The sequence below is a fragment of the Peromyscus eremicus genome, chromosome 16_21 (genome assembly GCF_949786415.1).
Source record: "Peromyscus eremicus chromosome 16_21, PerEre_H2_v1, whole genome shotgun sequence".
NCBI lineage: Eukaryota > Metazoa > Chordata > Mammalia > Rodentia > Cricetidae > Peromyscus > Peromyscus eremicus.
The window spans coordinates 63,210,776-63,234,433 of NC_081432.1; the positions used below are offsets into that span (position 1 = coordinate 63,210,776).

The window sequence follows — 23,658 nt, forward strand, 5'->3', positions numbered from 1 at the left end:
GCAGTGCTGCTGCCAGTCATGGAGACTCACAATCCAGTCAACTCATCATCATCCGCAGATGGCCTTTCATGACCTGGTCAACCCTCCTAACGTTTCTCTACAGCGCAAAGTGCTTCCTCTTTCTTGTTGAGACCCTGGGCATACTGTGCCCTGGGCACGTGAACGGTTTTTTCTACTGTCTATAAAAAGCATCTATTTGAAAATATAACAGGCTCGATAATGAAGTCTCCAGGGAAAACGTAACACAAGATTTCATGATTATCTTTGTTTCCACTTTACAGAAAAGATGAATGGAAGCTGGTCTCATATATGTGCTAAGGGCATCAGGAGGAGTTGAAGAAGGGCTGAGTGGACCCAGGGAGGCTTCTCGGTGGAGATGACCTTGAACTATGAAGGCAAAGGCTTCTTCTCATCCTCAGGTATCACCGTCCACCTGGGTGTGGACTTCTTTTCTACACAAGAGTCAGTACCTCTCCTTCCTGGGTCGCTTCATCTTTAATGGCCACTAGGAAAAGTTATTTTAATCCTGACGTCAAATTCTGCCTGCAAGCTAGACAATTGTGTCTTCAAAGCCCCATTTAGAGGCAGAAGAGAGGAGCCCCATTCAGATTGCTTATGGCCCACCAAACAGGGAGCCTCTGGGAGCAGAAGAAACCATATTCCAGTAGCTTCCATGAAGATCTGGGCTGAATTTGAGATTTTAAAAAATTGTGTGTGTTTGTGTGTGTGTATTATATATATCTCTGTGTGTATATTATATATGTCTCTCTCTGTCCCTCCGTGTGTGTGTGTGTGTGTGTGTGTGTGTGTGTGTGTGTGTGTGTGTATGTGTGTGTGTTATACATGTCTGTCTGTGTCCCCAAAGACCAGAAGAAGTTGTCAGATCCCCTGGAGCTAGAGTTACAAGTATTTGTGTGACACCAAACGTGTGTTCTGGAAACCTGAACTCAAGAAGCAAGTGCCTTTAGCTGCCAGCCATTTGTGCAGCCCTGGGCTAAGTCTGGAGAACTGTGGCTCCCTGGTGTGGCTCCCTGGTGTGGCTCCCTGTCTTTGTCTTCCCCTTACCATTCTCCCCACACCATGTTGTTAGCTTGTCAGTTTGCTGTTCCTGGGGAATGCGGTGTGCAGGCAGCTCACAGCTCACAGCTACATGCTTCCTCTAAAGCCTGACCCCAAACCAAGAAAAACAACAACTCTATGTGAAGAACCCACTCAAAAGTAATAGCATACAGGCTGTCCTGAGGTTCAGCAACAGTGTGCTAAGAAGCTCCCATCAGATGTGCCCCAAGTTGAAACACAATAAGTTGTAGTTGTTACCCACACCACCGTGACTTTGGCGATCCTGATTAGGCTGATCGTTACAGAGGACCAAACAAATTTTCAAAATATTCTATTTTTGGAAAGCTGGATGCAGCTGAGGTTCATTTCCAATTACGTTCCTGGGCAACGATGAGTAATCTTGAATAATTTATTCTCATACTATTACCCATGAACACATGGATCTTGAGAACTCAGCCACCTGCTCCCAAGATGCTCTTTGTTGTCTATAAAGAGAGTAGGAGTAAGCAAGAATGCTAAAGCTTAAAAACAAAGCAAGCACGAGGCTGGGGAGATGAGTCAGCCTGGTAAAGTGCTGGCCACACAGTCATTAGGACCCAAGTTCCATCCTTAGCATCTCTATAAAGGGGCTGGGGAGGCAGAGGTAGGAGGAGCCCTGAGGCTCCCTGGCCAGCCAGTCTACCTGAATCTGTGGTCTCCAGGTTCAGTGAGACCCTGTCTCAAAAAATAAGGTGGGGAGTGACTGAAGAACACCTAATATTGACTTCTGGCACTCATATGCTCACACATGTGTGGGTGCACACATGAATGCACATGTACACACACATGCACATGTACACACATGCATACACACTTGCATACACAATCACACACTACAGTCAAAACAAACAAAGCAACATGAACATTGCATATCTGTTCTGTTTCTCTAAACATGAAACTTCCTTTTGCAAATGACAAGAAGACTCAATGTACCTGCCATCAACAGATTTCAGAAGATACGTTTTTGTCATGATCAAACGGCAGCTTGTTGGACTGCAAGGCTGGCGTTGCTCCAACCATGTACTTAGCCCCACCCCCAGGGTGGCATGAGGCAACCCAAGGAGGGAGGAACCGGAGTCCCTGGGCCTGGCCTCCTGAAGGCCAGCACAGAGGGACTTGTTCCAGGCCCAGCGAGCTCCCCATCAAAGGCTCACCCCCACCTGGTGGATGGAGATCAAGGCCCGAGAGAGCGGTGGTGCCCGAGAGAGCGGTGGTGTGAGCAGGGTACTCACATGGCATCTGCAGGCAGTGGTGCAGCACAGAGAGAAGGCAGGGGTAGGCCTCCGTGTGCCTCAGCTTCTTGTGGATCAGCTCAAACATCTGGGAGGCACTCTTTGTGTCGATGTGAACCTGGAGGGTTTAGGCCGCAGTGAAGGGCAGAGCCGGACAGACAGCCGAGGAAGAGACAAAGAGCTGGGAGCTACTATTTCTGTCCTCCCAGCTCCGTCCCTCTCCGGGGAGGAGCTCCCCTTTCCTGACTATCATCCGGGGACAAAAAGGATGAAGCAGGGGTGGTGGTAGTGATCATACAGACGGGTTTCCCCACCTCAGCACCCCTGGCATCTTGGAGCAGATAATCCTTTGGTGCAGGGTGAGGCATTCCATGTCTTGAAGAATGTTTAGTGCTGTCCCTAGTGACTGCCCCCTAGATGCCAATGGTCCCCTCCCTTCTCCCTCCTCAAGTTGTGACATGCAAAGCATGTCCACGCTTGACCAATGCCTCATGGAGAGGCAGGAGTAAAACCACCTTGCCTAGGAACAGCTGAGCCACACTAAGGTAAGGAAGGGGGCATAGATGCTTCAAGGGAGCAGATGGCCTGGAGTTCAAGGCCCAGATCCGCTCTAGGTACGGGACAATTAGTAACCTGCTGAATTCTCTAACCTCTGATTCCTTATCTGCAATCCCAGGCTTTGTGAGTGTGTAGTGGGTGGTAGCCCTGCCCCAAATGAGGCTATTGGCTATGTAGGATCACATGATACACATAAACAAGGGCGATGTGCATATTTTGAGCCTGCAAGGCCCAGATGAAAAGGTTTGGTTCGCTAAGCACCATCTGGCTCGGGATAGAAAGAGGCAACTTGAGAAATTAGGGGGCAGCAGGGAAAAGCCAGCCGGGGACAGGACTCAAGGCTGAGTATGTTCACCCACGAGCTGGCTGTCTTACTTTGGGGCTTCTCGTTTCCTGGGGGAGATGACCAGGTATGGCTCATGCGGTGAGGCCCCCAGAGCAAGCACACCACCAGGGTTCCTTCAGAAACAGGGCCTGACCACAGGGTACCACTGGGGATCCGGCCAGCATGGGACTGATTTTAAGCGAAGATCTGGAGCAGTGGTCATGGGACTTCCCAGGACCTCATACAACTGTCCCACCCCAGAGGCACCTCACCATGTCAAATCTCCGGGCTAGCTCCAGGTCGTCCTCATTCCGGACCATCTCAAAGAAGTCTAAATGCCTAGATAGATGGGAGGGGGTAAATAGGGGTACAGAGAAAGTGTTATTAAAGCTAGAACATCCCTGGTGGAGGGGTCCAACCCATTCAATATCCCACTGACTAGCTGAAAGTTTACTCAGGTGAGGCTAAGGCAAGACCAGAAAGAGTCTATACACTATAAGCCAACCCTCATCTCCTTGATAAGACTTCATGGTCTTCCTTTAGGGTGATCATGTCAAGGTCCAGTCACCACAGATCTGCATTTCTCCACTTTGACATTGTTGACTTGTTAGGCACAGTTGTCCTTGGTGATGGGAAGCTGCTTTGTCTGCTCCAGGTTATTCCTCAGCATCCCTGACCTTTACCCGTAAGATGTCAGTAGACCCTCTGCCCTAGCCAACCGTGATGGATCAGATATGCAATCTGAGCACTCGGGAGGCTAAGGTAGAAGGATCATGAATTTGAGACCAGCCTGAGCTGTATCTAGTCTGGGCTATAGCATGAAACCTTGTCTCAAAAACACAGAGGCTCCACTCCCAACTTGCCAACTCAAAACACCTCTGGGCACTGCTAGGTACCTCCTGGAGGATAAAATCAGTCACTTTCAAGGACAACTCTCTTCCATCTGTCTTCCTGGTATTACCATATCATCTCCAACTTAGTCCTCAAAGCAAATCTCTCCCTTACTCTCCATGGAAACACTGCCCCCTTTCCTCATGAAAATGATCGATTCTTTCGTCTCCTTCTCCCTCACCCTGGTGTGTGTGTCTGTGTCTGTGTGTGTCTGTGTGCGTGTCTGTGTGTGTGTGTGTCTGTGTCTGTGTGTGTGTCTGTGTCTGTGTGTGTGTCTGTGTCTGTGTGTGTGTGTGTGTGTGTCTGTGTCTGTGTGTGTGTGTCTGTGTGTCTGTGTCTGTGTCTCTGTGTGTGTATCTGTGTCTGTGTCTGTGTGTGTCTATGTGTGTGTGTCTGTGTGCGTGTCTGTGTGTGTGTGTGTCTGTGTGTCTGTGTGTGTTTGTGTGTCTGTGTGTGTTTGTGTGTCTCTGTGTGTGTCTGTGTCTGTGTGTGTCTGTGTCTGTCTGTCTGTCTGTGTGTGGTATATGTCTGTGCTGTATGCACATATGTATTACGTATTCTTTTGGAGACCAAGGGATGGTGTTGGTTGGCTGTCCCTTCCGTCTCTCTTGGCCTTATTCCCTTGATCCAGGGTCTCTTGATGAGCCCTGGATTGAGGCTGGTGGTGGCCAGAAAGCCCCAGCAATCCTTCTGTCTCCCCTGCCACATGTTGGTGTTTCAGGCCCCCACACAGCCACACTTGGCTTTTTACCTGGGTGCTGGAGATCCAGACTCAGTTCCTTGCACTTGCAAAGTAAGAGTTCACACTTGCTGAGCTCCCCCTGCCCTCTTCTCAACACCCAGTGTAACAAAGTGGCTTGCACAAGTGCGTGGGACAGAACCAGTGTGGCCCACTGGTGACACCTAAGAACATGATCATGCATTTTGATCATCAGGGTATTTACAGCACACATTTGGGGTGGGGCAGTTCTCTGTAGAGCTGGACATTTAGCATTGCTGCCCCTTCAAAACCACAAATGTCAGCAATGCTCTCCCTGACAAGGTTGAAAACCAAAGGACACCCACCAATTTCTAAATGTCTCCCAGAAGATCATCTACCTTGATTAGGGACCACTGGGTTCACCTGTCTATAACATCATGGATGTTATAGGCCAGCATGGGTTCACCTGCCTCACAGAGTACTGATTCTAAGACTAGGCTTCCTATGGCAGTTGGTCCCCAGGAGAAGAAAACAGCCTTTTCTAAGGTCCTAGCTGCCCCATCAAGAGGAGCTGTAACCACAGGTTTATGGTGGGTCTGGGTCACTGTGGTCTTACTTGTCCAGGATGGCATTCTCGTGTTGTCGGAGTTTATCGATCACTGGCTGGATCCCCAGCATCAGGAATTCATACCGGAGATGTAGGCGAAATTCCAGGTTATCCTGAGGATCACCAAGGGAGGACCAGACTCAGTGGCTCATCTCGTGTCCAAGAGGAACACCCACAGACTGTCGGCACCCACCTCAGCCATAGTCCCACGTCACATTGTGCAGCCAGCTCATCTAGAACCACTTCCAGAGATGGACTGTCACCTTGCTATTTCTCTAAAGCCAGTCTGCCAACCAGCCCCTGTTCCCTCCACTTCACTCCCCGGTCAGTGTTCACTTGCCCTCTGGTATCAATGAGCAGTCCTGCAGAAGAACAGGGCAGGGACTTGGCTATTTTCCTGATCTGCTTTCTAGTTTCATGCCCTTGGCCATGTCTTTGCTTCCTCATTTGTAAAAGTGGCTTAGTATTATTTATCTGTGGGATTGGTGTGGTGGTTTGAATGATAATGACCTCCGTAGGCTCATATATTTGAATGATTGGTCCATAGATGGTGGAACTGTTTGGGAAGGGTTAGGAGGTGTGGCCTTGTTGGAGAAGGTGTGTCACTGGGGGTGGGATTTGAGGTTTCATTATTCCACATCATTCACAGTTATCTCTCTCTGCCTTGTGCTTGTGAATCATATGTAAGCTCTCAGCTTCTGCTCCAGCACCACGCTTGCCTGCCTCATCCTGTGCTCCACACCATGATAACCACAGACTTCCCCTCTGAAACTGTTTGCTCCAGCAAACTGTTTCTCATATAAGTTTCCTTGCTCAGGTGTCTCATAGCATAAAAAGGTAACCAAGACAGAAGTTGGTAACAAGAAGTGGGCTATTGCTGTGACAAGCCTGACCATGATGTTCTTTGGACTTTGCAACTTTGAACTAGGAACGTGGTTGAATTCTGTAAGTGGGGCTTACCAGGCCACACTAGTTGGGGTTTGGAAGTCAATAGTGCTGCGAACAATGTGGACCATGGAGATTCATCTCAAGAGGTTTCAGAAGAGAATAATATTAGCAACTGGCTTAGAGACCATTCTCGTGATATTTTTGCAAAAAAATGTGGCTGCTGTTTTCCCTTGCCCGAAGAATCTGATAGATTGAAGAGTTTTGGATTGATTTCACTTGGCAGGGGATATTTTAAGGCAGATTTTAATATTGATTGTCTTGTGGTTATTAGTGATCACCCTTAGATAGCTCTACAGTGAAGAAGAAGAAGAAGAAGAAGAAGAAGAAGAAGAAGAAGAAGGAGGAGGAGGAGGAGGAGGAGGAGGAGGAGGAGGAGGAGGAGGAGGAGGAGAAGGAGAAGGAGAAGGAGAAGGAGGAGGGAAACAAAAAGAAATACCAAATGTAAAGTTTGAGGAGAAAAGAGCACCCAGAAATTTAATGTTGGAGCCAAGGCTTATGCCAAGGAAGAGAAAGAAAAATAGAATAAAAGGAGAGGTATCTTTGGGGTGAGAGCAGAGTTTGTGGTCCTAAAATGGAGTGGCAAATCAAGCCTTATGCAAATGGAATTCAAGGAGGGGTCAGGTTCCATTCCAAAGAGGCTGCCTAACTTGGCAGCATCACCATGTGGTTCTGGATCTAGAGTTGTGAATGATATAAGAGTAAAGGGGTTATGGAATCTTCCTCCTCAGTTAAGGAAATCCACTCTGTGTGTGTGTGTGTGTGTGTATGTGTGTGTGTGTGTGTGTGTGTAGAATGTCCCTGTATAGAGGCCCAGAGAGGCCATTGTGTGAGGCTGTGAAGAAGTCCAGACTGCACTGGAGAACCCAGGATGCTGGAGATGCCAGAGTCTTGGAATGTCTGCTGAGGAAAGTTGCAGCCCAAAGAGATGTGTCCTGCAGCCAGCAAAGCTGGAGGGAAGAGCCGTCTAGTCCCTCTGACATCTGACAGAGTGATAGGATTTGCAGTTCGCCCTACTGGATTTTGGTTTTGCTTTGGTCCAGTATTTCCTCATGCCCCATTTCTCCCTTTTGGAGTGGTAATATGTATTCTTGCCACTGTATGACGGAAGTATGTAATTTGTCTTTTGATTTTATAGGGGTTGTAAAAAGTTAAGAGAATTCCTTGATTCTCAAAAAAGACTTTGGACTTTTAAACGATGTTGAGACTATGAAAGACTACAGGAATTTTTGAAATTGAACTAAATGAATTTTGCATTATGTGATGGCCATAAACCTATGGGGGCCAGGAGTGGAATGTAGTAGTTTGAATGATAATAGCCCCCTATAGGCTCATGTATTTGAATGATTGGTCTCCAGTTAGTGGAACTATTTGGGAAGGATCAGGAGGTGTGGCCTTGTTGGAGGTGTGTCACTGGGAGTGGCTTAGAGGTTTAAAACATCCACACCATTCCCAGTCAGCTCTCTTTCTTTTTCCCAATTGCTGATAAGTATGTGAGCTCTCATATATTGTTTCAGTACCTGCCTGTTGCCATGTCAACCATCATGATGGTCATGGACTCTAACCTTCTGAAACTGTAAGCCTAATAAACTCTTTCTTCCTTAATTTTTCTTGGTCATGGTGTATTATCACAGCAACAGAGAAGTAATTAAGACAGTTCATAGTCTTAAAATTTTCCTGGCATGGTATGACTACCAACAGATCAGGAGAAATGACAGTCTTAAAAAGCTGGTACTGACAAAGTCACATGATGTCACCATCTGAGGAATAGATTATTTCCTAGAATATCTGATATAATTAAGGTAAGGAGAACTGCGTGTACACACACACACACACACACACACACACACACACACACACACGAACATGAACACACAGGCATTCTGGCAAGAGGGAGGGAAGAGGAGAGACTGTCAATGTCTCTCTTGGCTGCTTTTGTCCTTTGGGTTGAACTTGATTAGGACATTCACTTGCCTTAGAACCTGAGACTTCAGCAGTTTTCAGGTTTTTCTAGTATTACTGTCATAAGGGACTGGGAATTCTGTCCCCAGAAGAAGGGAAACCAGAAGCCACTCTTTCTAACCCTCCTAGAAGAACACGACTAGCTAACTTAGGAAGCAGTCCAAAAGTGGGTCTCTAGAAAGAAGGACCAAAGGTTTTTCTCTGCTCACAAAGAAGTTCCAACCCCCGCCCCCAGGCATGACATGTTAGCCTCATTGGAGATTTGTGCCTGACCCACAATGCACCACGCTACTGCTGAAGGAAACCGCCCAGAGCCTTCTGAGTCTTAGACAACACCCCCAGAGAATCATGTGGGAAGCAAAGTCAGAATCAGTCCCAACCCCACTGTGAACAGCCACTGCTAAGACGGATTGTGGGTCCTCGGCAGTCAGGGGCCTTGATGGAGTGGGGCTAGACTTGTGCAATCTGTCTTTCCATGGTCCCAAGTGAAGGAGGTAAGATGTTCTAAAGATATCTGAAGATGACAACGGCCCCATCTGTCACACCAACCAGATGCCTCCATCCTTCTCTCTGTCATTTGCCTAGAAAGCTCCTAAACTCATATAGTTCCTGAGGTCCAAGAGTAAAAGGAAGTGGCCTCACCTCTCCAGCCCCAGCGTTGAGGACGGCATTGATGAAGGACATGATGGCTGTCTTTAGGTTTACCTCATCCCGGTACCGACCCAAACTTCGGTCCAGCTCATTCAGCAGTGTCTAACAGGAAGACAGGAACAGTTAGGGAGGATGCTACTGGAGAAGCCTCTTCCCCTGCTCTACTGCCTTTCCAGGAAGCTGCTCCATTCTCTGCCTGATCATGCCTCCTCAACTTCTGGGGTCCACCCCAGATCTCCACACCCCCTGGCTTCCTGCTCAGCCCTCAGGGCTTGGGTTCACTGCTGCCCTCTGACACTGCTGTTGACAGTCCCTGGCCATTCCTGCCCACTTTCCCAACCTCATGGATGCTACTTTTAGTCTGTTTAGCATCTTTTGCAAAGGGCCAGGGGTCACTTTCCGCACAGGCTAATTGCTCATCTGTAAATGTATGGTGCCCGATCAACAGCCTGGCTCATAAATCAGGTCAACAATTGAGTCTTGTCCAGGCACTGTGCTCAGGTCAGACAGGAGAAGGGAGCTAGCATGGAGCGCCTTCCCAGAGCTGGTCCAATGTCTTCAAGTTTGGCACTCATCCAGCCCTGAAATCTTGACCCCCAGCAACTGTACTCAACAATTCTTGTCTGGGCTCCTATCATGATCCAGGTACTGATCTCAGATACCCAGAGCCACAAAAACATGAAGTAAACCAGTATTTCAGCCTCAGGGTCCCACAGTTTAATAAGAGGACAAACCTATTTGAAAGCCAGACCACAGCTCTGAACATATGATTTCTTATGTCTTTCGAGAGAGGCCTCTGGGTCCTAGGTCTTTCTTCCTTCGTGAGTGGACAGACAGCCTGCAAGATGTCCCTTCCCTCCAGCTTCCTTTATATGGTTCCCAGTCTCTCAGCTTTACCCTGTGTCAGCCCTTCCATGCCCAAGTGATGCCCCAACCCACCAACCCTTTGCCCACCTGGAAGCGAGTACGCTCAGCTGCATACATCTGGTAGTGCAGCATGGCCTGCAGAACCTTCTTGTGGCCTCCGGGCACGAGGCACACCGCACCCAGGATCTCCAGCACCGCAACCTTAGTCTTGCTGTTCTCCGTGCGCAGGCTCTGTGCGATGGTACTGATGGCCTCGGGCTGTGTCAGGACATGTGCCCGTCCCTGGGAGTTGTTCATCAGAGCCTTAATGCAGCCGATGAGAGAGGTGTGGATGCGGCTCTCACAGGTGGCGTGGTCCATGCTCCGGAGGAAATTCAGCAGACAGGTTAAGCCTTCGAGCTCGATGAAGCGGGTCACGAATCTAAGCAGAGCCCAAAGGGAGTTTTCTATTTTTGTGTTCCACACATTTTACAAATAGCTACTCAATATGCACACCATTCACCATGCTCCACCCACAGCAGTCTCCTGGCTCATTTAGGAGTTTATCCATAGGCCCCAAATCTCATCCTTTCAGAAGACTCACAGTTTAAAAATTCTTTTTAAAAACTTATTTTTGTGTGTGTGTGTTTGTGTGTGTGTGTGTGTGTGTGTGTGTGTGCACGCGTGCGCGCGTGCACACAGGTGTGCAGGTGCCTGAGAAGGCAGGAAAAGACATTAGATCCCTGGAATTGGAATTAAAGGCACTTGTGACTTACCCAGTGTGGGTGCTGAGGACGGAACTTTGGTCCCCTGGGAGAGCAGGAAGTGCTCCTAACTGGTGCTGAGTATCTGTCCAGCCCCAGAGTGTGTGTGTGTGTGTGGGGGGGGGGGGGTTACAGCACATAGGTCCTTGTGCCCACAGATCTCCAGGAAAACCAGCAGTGTTAAACACACAAGATTGCCCTCCCAAGGCAAAGGATGTAAAACCTTTTCTTCCATCCAGAAAGCTGGGAAACGGAGGTGATTAACTGCCTGGTGATCTGCGTTATCTGTTAGGTCAGGCCATATCAAACTCCCACAGCCAGGACCAGAGATGGCTGGTAACCTAAATGACCCTTACAGTCAGGGGCTCCCCAAGCTCCCACAGCCAGCACCAGAGGTGGCTAGTAGCCCAAATGACCTCTACACTATCTGTGTGACCAAGACTGGGCCAGATTCTCCCCTAGGCCCTTAAGCTAACACGGGTAGCATTTCTCCAGAACCCACCTTACTGGGAAAAATAACATGTTCCCCAAACTGAGTTTCAGTGTACTTAGCTTCCTTGTGCAGCAGGGATTGTATTACACCAGAAAACTTTTTTCCAAAACATACTCCGTTTAAATTTGAATTTTCATTCTCACTACTTCCAGGTTTTTGTTTTCCCCAGCCTGCCTATACCTCCAGGGATACCCCTCACCGAAGGATTTATGTTTTATTTGTATTTTAGTTTTTACTGTGTGTGTTCTTGTGTGTGTGTGTGTGTGTGTGTGTGTGTGTGTGTGTGTGCACCAGTGTGTTGCGTGCGTGCAGAAGGGAGATGTTAATGGCAGGTATCCTCTATTGTCCTCCACCCTGTTTCCTGAGTCAGGGTCTCTCAGTGAACCTGGACCTTACCAATTCAGTTAGACTGGCTGGCCAGCAAGCTCCAGGTATATCGTTTATCTCTGCCTTTCAGCACCGGGGTTAACAGATGTGTGCCTTTTAAATGGGTGCTGGGGATCTGAACTCAGGTCGTCATGCTGGCACGGCCAGGGCTCCACCCACTGAATCACTTCTCCAGCCCGATTATTTATATTATAAATACTGTGTACGATGGTAGTATCCCACCAAAAGGCTCCTGTATTGAAAGTTTGGTCCTCAACTGCTAAAGCTAGTTTTGGAGGTCCTAGGAGAGGGGGGATAGCTGAAAGAAGTAAGCCACTGGAGCTGAGCCTCAGAGGGTATATTGCATACTCTTTCTCTCCCTCCTTGTCCACTGTGAGGGGAACAGCCTCTGCCACCACTCCTGCAACCATGGAGTTTTCCTTCCCACAGGCCAGAGCCAAAGCTGAGTAACCACGGACTGAACCTTCTGAGAGTCCTTTCTCCCTTCAGTCACCTTTCTCAGGTACTTGGTCTCAGTGATAAGAAGATAATTCACACATTAAATTTGCCGATCACTGACTGTCCTTCGCATACCTAAGATGGGGGAATTATAATCACTATGGTGGGTCAACCTGAAGACTCATCTCTATTCAGACTGGGTATTGAGGGAATTATAGACAGGTGACAAGAAAACACTTCAGCCTGGGGAGGCCATTAGACTGAGAGCCAAGGGACCCAGGCTGGAAAGCTCCCTTTCAGGAGACTCAGGAAACAACCCTTATCTCGATTGTGCTCAGCCTCTTAGCAGTACAGCCATTTAGCCCAGCTGCTCCTACTCTGGAGTCGGTGTTCCCAAAAAGAGCCTCTGGGAAGCATTCACTCAGAGTCCAAAGGCCTCTGTGGGGAAAGGGAACTGCACCTTTATCTTGGATAACCTCTAACTGAAAACGAGCATTCCGCCAATGAGGAATAGAGGCTACCAACCCCAGAGCTGCAGAATCAGAGACTTTGTCGACCCAAATAAATCACCGCTGTTTTCATATCAAATTAGAGCTGTTGCAGATATCTAAAATATCATTTTCACCCATCGGTACTTCAAGATTATAGTGCTTATCACACCCGCTGCCAGCTCTCACTGCTCAAGCGTTAAAAAGCACATTTATTGCTATCGCCTGCATTTTTTAATATTTGTGAGCCTATTTTAATTGCATTGGCTTATTCTTCAACTCTGTCTGTCTATTTTATGTTGTTGTTTAAAGCCATTATTTGCAGGAAGCAAGACTTTAGCTTTTATCTGTGTGACTGTGTGTGAGACATCTATGGTAATACATTAAAAAAAACAGTAAGTTGTAGAGACCTTAATTCAGTGGTGTAATTAATGACCTTAGAAAGTGGCCATGAAATGAGTTCAGAACCACTATTTATAATTAATATGTAAATGTATCTCTATGAATTTTATGTTGTATAAATATCAACAGAGTATGTTCTCAATTTAAGTTAATAACATGTATTTTTTATTTTTCCCTATTTTATACTTTTCTGTATTGCACAGAATTTCTACAATGATGTCATATGATTCTTAAAATCACAATTTTATTAGGGGGAATTAAAATAAACTTTTGATTATATACCATTCTGTACTATCTTTACCATGCATCACGGGCATAAACTCAAGAACATACCTAGTAGAAAGAACATATGCAGCAGCAAATGTAGAAAAATAATTGGGTAATTAGTGGTGTATACCAATATTATTTTGAATATCATTTATTTAATCGCTAGTTTATATAATTTAAAATGTAATCAAAAGTAAGTCTAATAACTCATTTGCAAGATTGCTGAGAATTTAATAGTAGGTTCATCCAATGCTAGAAGCCACTTCAAGCACACCACTGGGAAGAGCCAGAAGTGAGGAACTCTGTGGCTCTTGGCTGCCTTTAGACTCTCCACTGTGGTCTAGGAAGGAGGAGAAGTATTCTGTGGCCTTTGGGACACCCATCCATCCCCTTTCCTTCCTGCTTGGCTCCCGCTTTAGATGGCTATAGCACACCCTTAGACTCCACATCGTCCCCTAGTGCGTGGAGGATTTCTCAACACATGCCCTCCTCTTTCCCTGAGTGGTCACTCTGCCCACTGTTTCTCCGAAAGTCCTTTATTATACACCATCTGCCCTCAATGCCTCTTTCAGAGTGTCTGGGGACCCAAGGCTTGTCCACTTCCCCGTATCATTTCCCCTCCTATCCACACACTCCCAGCAACCCAGGAGGAAAATGGGAACTGGGAAGCAAAGAAGATAAAAGGGGATCTTAAAGAACTTTGCAAGAGTGACCTTGGCCAATAGGGCCAGCCTGGAGCAGAGCACTGTGCAAGACTTCAGGATGACAGAGCCACTGAGAAGGGGCAGAGAAGGAAGGGAGTGATCTCCAGGGTACAGTCCAGGTCACCTCATGGGCTGCGTCCGGAGGGCTGTCTTCAGGTCTTCTACAACTTGGTTCCTCGTGTTGGTCTCCTCCTCGTCAAATTCACACAGGTTCTGCATCTGAAGCCCACAGGTAAAGGGAGTAGAAGTCACACTGAGCGGCTTGCCTTCCCTGAGAGGCTTCTGCACTCCCAGGGTAGCTGTGCCTGGGGAGGGTACCTTGCCTTGGGAAGGGCGAGGGCTCAGAGAGTGCTTTACTACTATGATAGACAGACTCTGAGAGAACCAGGTTCTGGTCTGTGACTTAATTTCCCATATCTAGGAAACAGAGGGGATTACTGACTCTTGCCATTTCCCAAGATGTGTAATGTCCAACGGGGGTAATACGTGTTTAACTAGTTGAGGGGACTCTGATGTCCAAGGAGGTGGATTGTATAAGATCTCGGGATTACTGAAAGCTGCTGTGTCTAGCAAGTGTGGCACTGGAGAGCAGGGATGGTGGTTTGGTGTCGGGGGCATCACTGCCTTCCTAGACCTGTCTATGTGGGGGCAAGGTGGGAAAAGAACAGACACTTACCGCAGCCATGGAGTTGATACGTTCAATGTAATAGTCGGGCCAGCTGGTTGCCAGCTTGTTGGGGTCCTCCTGCTCCTGAAACATGAGGGACAGACTTAGGTGTGTCCAACCATGGCACACAGGACACATGTATCCTAGGGTAGTTACAAATGTGGCCCAACACATTAGTAGAAGACAACATTGTGCCACAATGTCGAGGGGTTGGACACTTCTGGATGGACAGATCCATAAGCTAAGATAGAAACATCATTTGAAGTCTGTAGAGGATCAGTTTCCAGCCCTACCCACAAGGGCAGTCTGTGGAAGCTCCCTAGGTTTCTGTTTCTTCCTTGGTGAAATATTGAAAATGAATACAGATTTATGTGACTGCCAAGAAACCAGGCAGGGGCAGGGGTCATTTTCAATGAGCCACATGTCCAAACTCTAAAATATTTTTCCTGCTGTCTCTATTCTTTTTTATAGTTTATAGCTAATAAAATATCATTTTGTGATTACTGAGACTCATATAAAGTAATATTTTTATGTCTTCCATTTGTGTGTGTGTGTGTGTGTATGTATGAATGTGCATGTTTGTGTAAGTACAGGTACATATGGGTGCACACGCATATGTGTATGCATGTAGGTGAAGGTCTGAGCATGACCCTGGTGTTGTCCTCAGGCCCTGTCCACCTTGTGTTTTGAGACAAGTTCTCTCACAGGTCCAGATTTTGCCAAGTAGTTTCGCATGGCTAGCCGGCAAGCCCCGAGAGCGCCCACCTGTCTCTGCCTCCCCACCACTGGGATTATAAATGTGCTGACCACCACACATGGATTTCTTTAAACATACATCCTGTGGGTCAAACTGAGCACCTCATGCTTTATCAATGGGCTATCAAAAGTTTTCATTATCTGATATAGTGGTTTGAATAAAAAGTGTCCCCATAGGCTTAGGCGATCGAACACTCGGTACCCAGTTATGGAGGTTATGGAACTCTTAGGACATGGAGCCTTGCCAGTGTGCCAGGAAGCAGCCCAAGAAGGGTAGTGACACTTCTCATCTTTTCCTCTCACTGACCCTGACCCAGCCCAAGGGTCTGGCAGGTGTCTGTCCCATGGGTTTCTGGAATAGACAATCCTGATTCTCAGAGGGTAAGCCCAAGAGAATAGGGATAGTTTTCTTGCCTTCTTTAAAATGAGTTTCATTTGCGTGGGTATGTATGCAGGTGTGTGTGTGTGTGTGTGTGTGTGTGTGTGTGTGTGTGTGTGTGTAGTGCTACTATATGAGTGTACGTGTGTATGTGTGCACACATATATGGAGGTCAGAGGACAACCTCCCATGCATTCCTCAGGAGCCGTTCCCTCTAGTTTTTGAGATAAGGTCTCTTTTTGCGACCTGAAGCTCACCAGTTCAGTCAAGTTCATTATCCCAAGAAGCCCCAGGGACCCTCCCACCACCTCCTCCAAAAAGTGGGATTACAAGCATGCATCAACAGTCTGGCTTTTTATGTAGTTGCTGGGATTTGAACTCAGGTCCTCAAGTGTGCATAGCAAGTGTTTTACTAACTGAGCTCTCTTCTCAGCCCACACTTGGTTTTTCTTTACTGTTTGCTCTCACATTCTTAGTGTGTACCCAAGACTCTCTAGAGTGAATTAAAGAAAGAAGGAGTGAATGAATGAAGAATGAGCATCAGAGATGCCCCTTCTGGGGCCCCTGAGGTGGAGCAGGAGGGGCTGAGGGGGACCACCTTCTTCTTGCTGCAGTAGATCTGCCATTTCTTCTCGGGTGGTAGTGCAAACACAGCCTCTCGGTTTTTGTCCGTGAGGTCCAATTCATCCTACAAAGACAAGAAGAATCACACCTGAGTATGAAGCCAACAGGAGACCAGAGCACCCCAGACTACCCACAGCCCATGACCTCCTCCCAGAGAGCATCACACACATACCATAAGGCATCTCTTGCTCCACTAGAAGCAGAATCCAAAGCCCTTGCCACAACCAAGTCAGGTTTTTCTACCCAATGCTCCTCTGCTTCCTGCCCATACCTCCTTGTCTTTGCGAATCCCCTTCCTGCTCCAGGCCACCCTGTTCCCGACTTTCCTGCCTTTGCTTTTCTGCTCCCTCGTCTGGCATGTCCGGTGCATGGTTGCTTGTCTTTACAAAGTCTGCTAGCACCTAAACTGGAGTTAAGGCCTGACGAAGAGGCCCCATGCCATCAAATGGCCTTGTCCCTTTCTCAGATCTTCCTACCCTTCTGCCTGCCTATGGAGTCTCTCCTCTGAATTTTCCTGGATCCTTCAAGCTCAGCATGACTGGAGAAGCTGAGCCAGAGGGGCGAGGGCCAGAGTGAGCAGTGGGAATAGAAAACCATCCCAAAGGAAGCAGTGACATTGATCGGTAAGCTTCCTGAGGAGCAAGCCTCGGAGGTTGTCATACTTTGGGGTCATTCTCTTGGTAGTTTGGATGATTTTATAGGTTTGTCTGTGCTGGGTGGCTTCTAAAAAGCTGTTTTGTTTGGGGTGTGTGTGTGTGTGTGTGTGTGTGTGTGTGTGTGTGTGTGTGTGTGTGATGAGTGCAGGTACTCATGGAGGCCAGAAGAGGGCATCAGATCCCCTGGAACTGAAATAACAAGCAGCTGTAAACCACAAAGTGTTGTGCTGGGAACTAGCCTTAGGTCCTCTGTAAGAGCAGCAAACACTCTTAACCACGGAGCCATCTCTCCAGCCCTGGGGCTTTAGAGAGAATATTTAAGACTTCTCCTTCCCTAGGTCAGAACTGTTAAGTAGAATGTAATGAGAGAAGCACATCTAAAAATGTTTTAGTCATACTAAAAAAATTAAAGAGGAAAAATGGATGAAGTTAATTTTAATGTTACATTTTATTTCAACTAATATAACTAAAATACGACCATTTCAACATGTAGTAAATGTAAAAAGTATTGGTAATATATTTTACATTTTTCCTCTTTTTTTCTATTTTTCCTTTTTTTCTTTTTCTTCTTTTTTCTTTTTTTTGAGATAGGTTCTCTTATAGCTCAGACTGGTCTGGAATTCACTATGTAGCCAAGGATGACCTTGAACTCCTGATCCTCCTGCCTCCACTCCCCAAGTGTACCACCACATCTGGCTCATTATTTATTTCAAACTAAGACTTCCAAATCCCATGTGTATGACTGCACATTCTTCCTATCCTGCTGGGGGAGTCAGCAGTCCAGCTCAGCTTAGGTAGTCAGCAGCTGCCATTGGACAGTACACACCATGTGCTTTAAAACAATGCCAATCAGCGTGCCTGCCTTTGAAATTAAACATGTCTACAGTTTTAGTGACAAGGAGAAACTCTTTCATCAACCTGTCCTCTGCACAGCCCAGGAGACGGTCTTCCTTGGTCCCAGCCAGGTCCTAGGCAGGAACCAGGCATTTCTGCCTCCATGTTTCTAGTTATTCATCCCCCCGTTGAAGGCTCTCAGAGTCCCCTGTAGAACCCCACTTTCTGCTTGCTTCTGAAATTAAAGGCTCCTATGAAAATTCCAGAAAGCAACTGAGAGAAAGCTATCAAAAGTTCTCAATGTCTCTTTTCACAATCTGACCCTTCTAATGGCAGCCAGGCTGGTCCAGCATCAGATGGTCCAGAACTAAAGGGAACCGGAGGAAGATCCTTTGTCCTGGGGACCATTTCATGTTCCATTTCATGGTGTCTGCCTCAGTGAGGGTCTGTTTCCTCTACTGGGAAGGTGCTTTGGGAAGCACTACCTCATCCTTAAGAATAGCTTTGTGGAGTGGAGAACTCAACACATAGGCTTCTGTCCTCTGCCTTCTCTGCTCTCTCTCCACCCATTTCCCCATCATCAGAGCCCTCTCAACCCTTCCCTCACTAACCACCAGCTCTGCAAAGCGGATGTTGAGCTCCTCTGGGTTCGGGATGGGACCGGAAAACTCCAGATATTGCAATGGGTGGCTGTCCCGGAGGTCGATCTCGGGGAGGTCACTGCCTCCAAAGCAGCAAAGGAAGCCCAGGCCATGGTGACTCCTCTTGCTCATAGCCATGGTCACTGCAGGCTGGGATGGTCAGCAGGCAGGTGCCTCAGGTCCTCATTGGCACAATCTAGATATCAGGACAGAGAGAACGGGTGGTCATGAGAAAGAGCCAGACAGGTAGGGACAGAGGCCACTCTGCCTCCCGAACTCTTGTTACAGAGACTGTTGGGGGCCATCAGCTCAGTATCAAAGGCCTGTCCCTTCTCTCACAGACTCTCTACTTCTTCCAGCTCCTTCCACCTGAAATTACTTGACTGTCCTCACCAGACTCGCAGGTGTTTGCTGGCATGGACATTTCCCCTGTCCCTTTCTTTGTCCCTGGAGAAGTGCTGAGGACAGCAGTCACAACATATGACCTTCAGGTGGTCAGAGCTGGTGCTTAGCTGATGTTTTCCATACCTGTGATGAGAATATCCTAGGAGTTCTCTGGCCCCTCGAGGATCAACATACACCAAAGTTCATGGATTTGATCCATTTCAGGGTCAGGGAGAGATGGTTTTATGGGTGATGGGAGAGGAGGGTGGAAGTCAGCTGTTGGAAGAACTTTGAGCTAATTATAGGACACAGCTCCTGATGCACAGGCCCCCAGAGAAAGAGATGGAAAGAGCCTCTCAGCGCTTGCCCACTCTCTTGTACTCAGATGTGTTCAAAGTAGCTCAAAATGTCCACAAGACAATGGCTCACCCATCCATCTTGAAGGAGGCCAGAGCTCTCAGCATGAGGAGAATTGGGAGATTAAACCGCAGGTGAGATGAAGTTGTCCTTTGGGATGGTGTTGAACGTTGAACGTGTTTGGGGAAATCTGGCCAGATGTGCTTTCCACACCCACCAAGGACTCTGCTCTGACCGAGACTGATTGATGGGTTGGAACAGAAAGAGTTAATTCATTGGCCTTGCCTCTAGGGAAACCTCACTCAGTGGTGCCAATTAGAGGAGAAACACCAGCCCCACCATGGCTGCCCCTGGATTGCTTAAGTTAAGCCATCTGCACACAGACCTCTTCAGGGCAGATCCATCCTCCACCTCTGGTTCCCAACACATTTCAAATGACCTGAGTGGATCTAACAAGGAGACTAATAAGATCCACATACTCAGTCTTGCCCAGAGCATCTCCCCACCACCTTACAAATAGAGCTCCATTTTCTACATATAAATATAGGACTTATTTGTTTGCTCTTTATGTGTGTGTATGTGTGTGTGTGCTTGTACACACATGTGTAACGTGGTGTACAGGTAGAAGTCAGCAAAACTGGTGGGAGTCAGTTCTCTCCTCCCACCAGGTGTATTCTGAGGATGGGTTCCCAGGTTTGGTGGCAATCACCTTTACCTAGTAAGCCATCTTGCCATCTTTATTTAATTTGCTGGGGGTTGCTGAATTACTTTTGAGTCTTGGTACTTTGCTGTCTCTCCTGGATCTGGATGAAGACATATCCACAGCTGACACTACATCATTGATGAAAATGCACTAAATCACCATGAGATAAGGGCCACATCTTCATCCACACCTGGAGGCACGGTCCATCAGGAAGCTCTATACCCCTGTGACTCTTCATCCACACCTGGAGACATAGTCCATCAGGGAGCTCTGTAATTACATGACTCTTCATCCACACCTGGAGGATGATCCATTAGCAAGCTCTGTACCCATGTGACTCTTCATCCACTCCTGGAGGATGATCCATTAGCGAGCTCTGTACCCACGTGACCCTTCATCCACACCTGGAGGCATGGTCCATCAGAGAGCTCTATACCCACGTGACTCTTCATTCACACCTGGAGGCATGGTCCATTAATGAGCTCTGTACCCACGTGACCACTCTTCATCCACACCAGGGTTCATGGTCCATCTGCAAGCTCTATATCCACATGAATCTTCATTACCAGTCCTTTTCCTATACAGCAATGTGAGAAGTCTTCACTCCAACCCTGTGAACTTGTTATACTAACCCTGAAGCATTCCTTTGAACCAAGCTCTGGTATCTTAGAGAAATAAACAAGATAAACATAGCACACGGAACCCTGGGACCTTCTAGAGAATAGCACCTTACTCTCAGACTCCTAACAAATCAGCTAACAGTTGTAGAATTTTATGTCAACTCTCATTTAAATTACATCTCATTTTAATTGCCATTCTAGAACTTTTTTTTTTTTTTACTGATTCAATTTTTATCTTTCTTTATAAATCTTGTGATAGGCTTTTTAATAGGTGCAGGCCAGCCTTAAATAAAACAGTCTAAAAGAGCTGTGCAACACTGGTTCTTTCTTGATTAAACACTGGCCCTCTTACATATTTGAGGCGCCTTGAAGACAGAAGCTGCATCTCCTGCCTCTCTGGTGACCTTCATTTCTACAGGTAATAAAAGACTTGTGCTCAACAGTGATCAATCCATAGGTCTGTCAACTTAAACATTACCTGTGATCTCAGAAAATGAGGATAGAGGACTCTTTATTAAGCAGCCAGGAAATACCAGTTGGAACCGCTCAGTCCTAGCAGTTGACAAGCAACCAGGAACCTTTTCAAGAGTAGGAGGAGAGGTGTATGGCTGGGGTGGAGGCGTCACTATCCTGGACCAGAGACTTCAGATGCTCGAGGAGGGATGTCTGGGGTCTTCCGTGGGATTTGACAGCTAGTGAGCACGGTGGGTGTGATTATCACTCTTCATTGCCTGGCAAAGTCAGCTGGAGGAAGGTGCAGGTCTCGTCCCTCAGCGTGAGAGGACATGGAGACAGCTGGACACTTGGTCACATCACACTGTAGTCAGGGATGGAGGAGGAGCCAGAGCCTAGCGTGATTTCTTCTTTTCATGTGGTCTAGGACTACAGCCCATGGAGCAGGTCCCACCTCAATCAGCCTCATCTAGAGAATCCCTCACAGATGAGCCCACAGAGTAATTCTAGATTATGTCAAGTTGACCGTCCATGTTAACCAGCAGAGTGGGTAAGACAAGGCCCTAGTGTCTGAGGGCCAGGCGCTGTGAGGCTCCACATCTGAAGGCAGATGGGTAATCATGAAGACTACGAAGCTTGTCCCCTTGGTTTCATCAGCCTTGTGAATCCAAAGGAGTTGGGTTGAGTGCAGAGTGCATAAAGAAACTTCCAGAGGCTGAGGCACTGAGGCCAGGCTGGTAGCACGATAGAACTCTAGGAGGGTCAGACTGATGCCTAGGAGGACTTGTGGCCCTGCCCTCACCCCCTCATTTTCTTGTACCCTGAGTCTTCCTCAACCTCCTCTGCTCTTCCACTCCTCCCAGACCTTGCCAAATCAGGGGTGAGCCAGGATGACCCAAGCTGGCCCAGCTTTACACCCGCTGTTCACAGCCACTACTGCTCTGCTTGGTCTCCTTGTCTTACCTGTTGTCACATGTGACATTTCCTTCTGGTGTGGGGAGCTAGGCACAGTGACTGCTCACATCTCTGCCCATCTGCTTTCTTAGCTCTAGCCACCTGCTGACAGAGCCAGGAGCAGAGGCCCAGAAGCCAGGCAGCCTGGACTTTGACCCCTGGCTTTTGCCTACCTGATTGGTGGTGACCTTAAGGATATCTCCTAGCTAGGAGCTCAGGTGCCTCATCTGAGATACTGACATAATTACCATGTCATAATTACCATGTGAGACGTGAACAAGACCATGGACATGATGGGAGCACCTGAGTGCTCAGTAGGTAGAGACCAACATGGCTGCTGACCTTTGGTCTCAGGGTCACTGCAGATGAGACTGGCCCTGCCCAGAAGCACATTCCTTCGATGGGATGCTTAGGCCCAGCCTTACAAGAATTGCCCACCACAACTCAGAAATCACCTGGCTTTAGCTTCAGAAACTGAGAAATTGAGAGAGAGAGAGAGAGAGAGAGAGGGGGGGGGGAACTGGCCTTTCCCTGCATTTTGAACTCACTCTAGTTAGAAAAGCAAATGAAGAGATGGTGGGGGTTTGAGGTGACAGACAGGCTGATTACCCTGACTTGATCATTATGTAAAATGGGCATGTATTGACGCAGTGCCTTGTACTGCACAGGTGTGCATAATGATTATGCATTGACTCCAAGGTTGGAGTCTGGGGAGATGGCTTAGCTGGTAAAATTTTTGCCTTGCAAGCATGAGGACCTGACTTCAGGCCCCAGAATCCATGAATGGAGTTGTTTATGTGATCCCAGAGCTGGGGACAAGGAGCCAAGAGGACCAGTGGGACTTACTGGCTTGTTGGCTAGTCAGCTTATCCTACATGATAAGTTCCAGGCCACTGAGAGACTACATGTCCAAAAGAGACAGGAAGGTGGGTAAGCAATACCTGAGGTTGTCTTCCGCACATATATGTGCACACCATGTCCATGCACGCATGCGTGTGACCACACATGCCACAAATAGACCTGGGAATACAGCTCAGTGGTAGAATGCTTGCCTAGCATGCATGAGACTGTAGGTTCAATTCCCAACATTGCAGCCCAAATCAATCAATCAATCAACCAACCAAAATTTAAAAAGAAACAGAGAGCAAAGCAGAAGCCAGTGACTGGCTGTGGGCAGGTGGTGGGTAGTGGTAGGTAATGTGGCCAGAGCAGTGTCATTGTAAAGTCCCTTTAAGAAGAGGAGCAGGATTGAGAAGCCACAGGGGACAGCAGGAAGCAAGAGCAGAAGGAAGCCCAGTGGACTTGAGCTCAGGCCAAAGGGACTGAACCTGCCTCCAGCATGACCCACTTTTTCCTCCATGAAAGCCTCCCCAGTGTGGCAGCCTCTTGCCCTCCACGTCCTCCCCCTTCCTGTGGGGACACTAAACATGGGAGCAGCACCTTCTATGAGCTGCCAGAGTCTCTTCCAGGCCTCACCCTCACTGCCACAGTCTCCTCATATTCTGAGATGGGCCGGTCCCAGCTCCGTCACTATACTTGTGGGTCAGTGGTCATGGTGTTTCATAGTGTTCCTCTCCCTGAGACCGAGGTACCCCAGTGGAACAGCTGCCTTTGACTGAAGATCTCCAAGAAGCCCAACCTTTCTCACTATCTGGCCCGATCCCTTCTCAAAGGTTTCCCAAGGGGCTCCTCTTTTCTGAGCATCCCAGCTCCCCACATCCCACCCTAAGCTAGGCAGGAAGGACTTCCTGTCTCCAGATTCTGTTCCCGTCTGGTCTCCTCTAACCCCAAAGCCATGACCTCCACCACTCCACACTGCACAGCTGGCACCCTAGATCTTCAAAGGCCCCCACCAGCAGCATTTATTTCTCG

At 47.8% G+C, this 23,658-nt stretch overlaps 1 protein-coding gene across 1 annotated transcript in view; it reads right to left on the reverse strand.

Moving 5' to 3' along the window:
- Daam2 (dishevelled associated activator of morphogenesis 2) overlaps nucleotides 1-23,658 on the reverse strand; it is a 57,329-nt gene that overhangs the window by 28,262 nt on the left and 5,409 nt on the right. The window contains exons 2-10 of the mRNA XM_059244119.1: nucleotides 18,286-18,511; nucleotides 16,159-16,248; nucleotides 14,435-14,509; nucleotides 13,883-13,977; nucleotides 9,924-10,257; nucleotides 8,961-9,071; nucleotides 5,421-5,524; nucleotides 3,486-3,552; nucleotides 2,331-2,448 (exon numbers count right to left, since the gene is read on the reverse strand). Coding sequence (XP_059100102.1) covers nucleotides 2,331-2,448; nucleotides 3,486-3,552; nucleotides 5,421-5,524; nucleotides 8,961-9,071; nucleotides 9,924-10,257; nucleotides 13,883-13,977; nucleotides 14,435-14,509; nucleotides 16,159-16,248; nucleotides 18,286-18,453 — 1,162 coding nt within the window. The 5' untranslated portion in view covers nucleotides 18,454-18,511. The remainder of the gene's footprint in view (nucleotides 1-2,330; nucleotides 2,449-3,485; nucleotides 3,553-5,420; nucleotides 5,525-8,960; nucleotides 9,072-9,923; nucleotides 10,258-13,882; nucleotides 13,978-14,434; nucleotides 14,510-16,158; nucleotides 16,249-18,285; nucleotides 18,512-23,658) is intronic.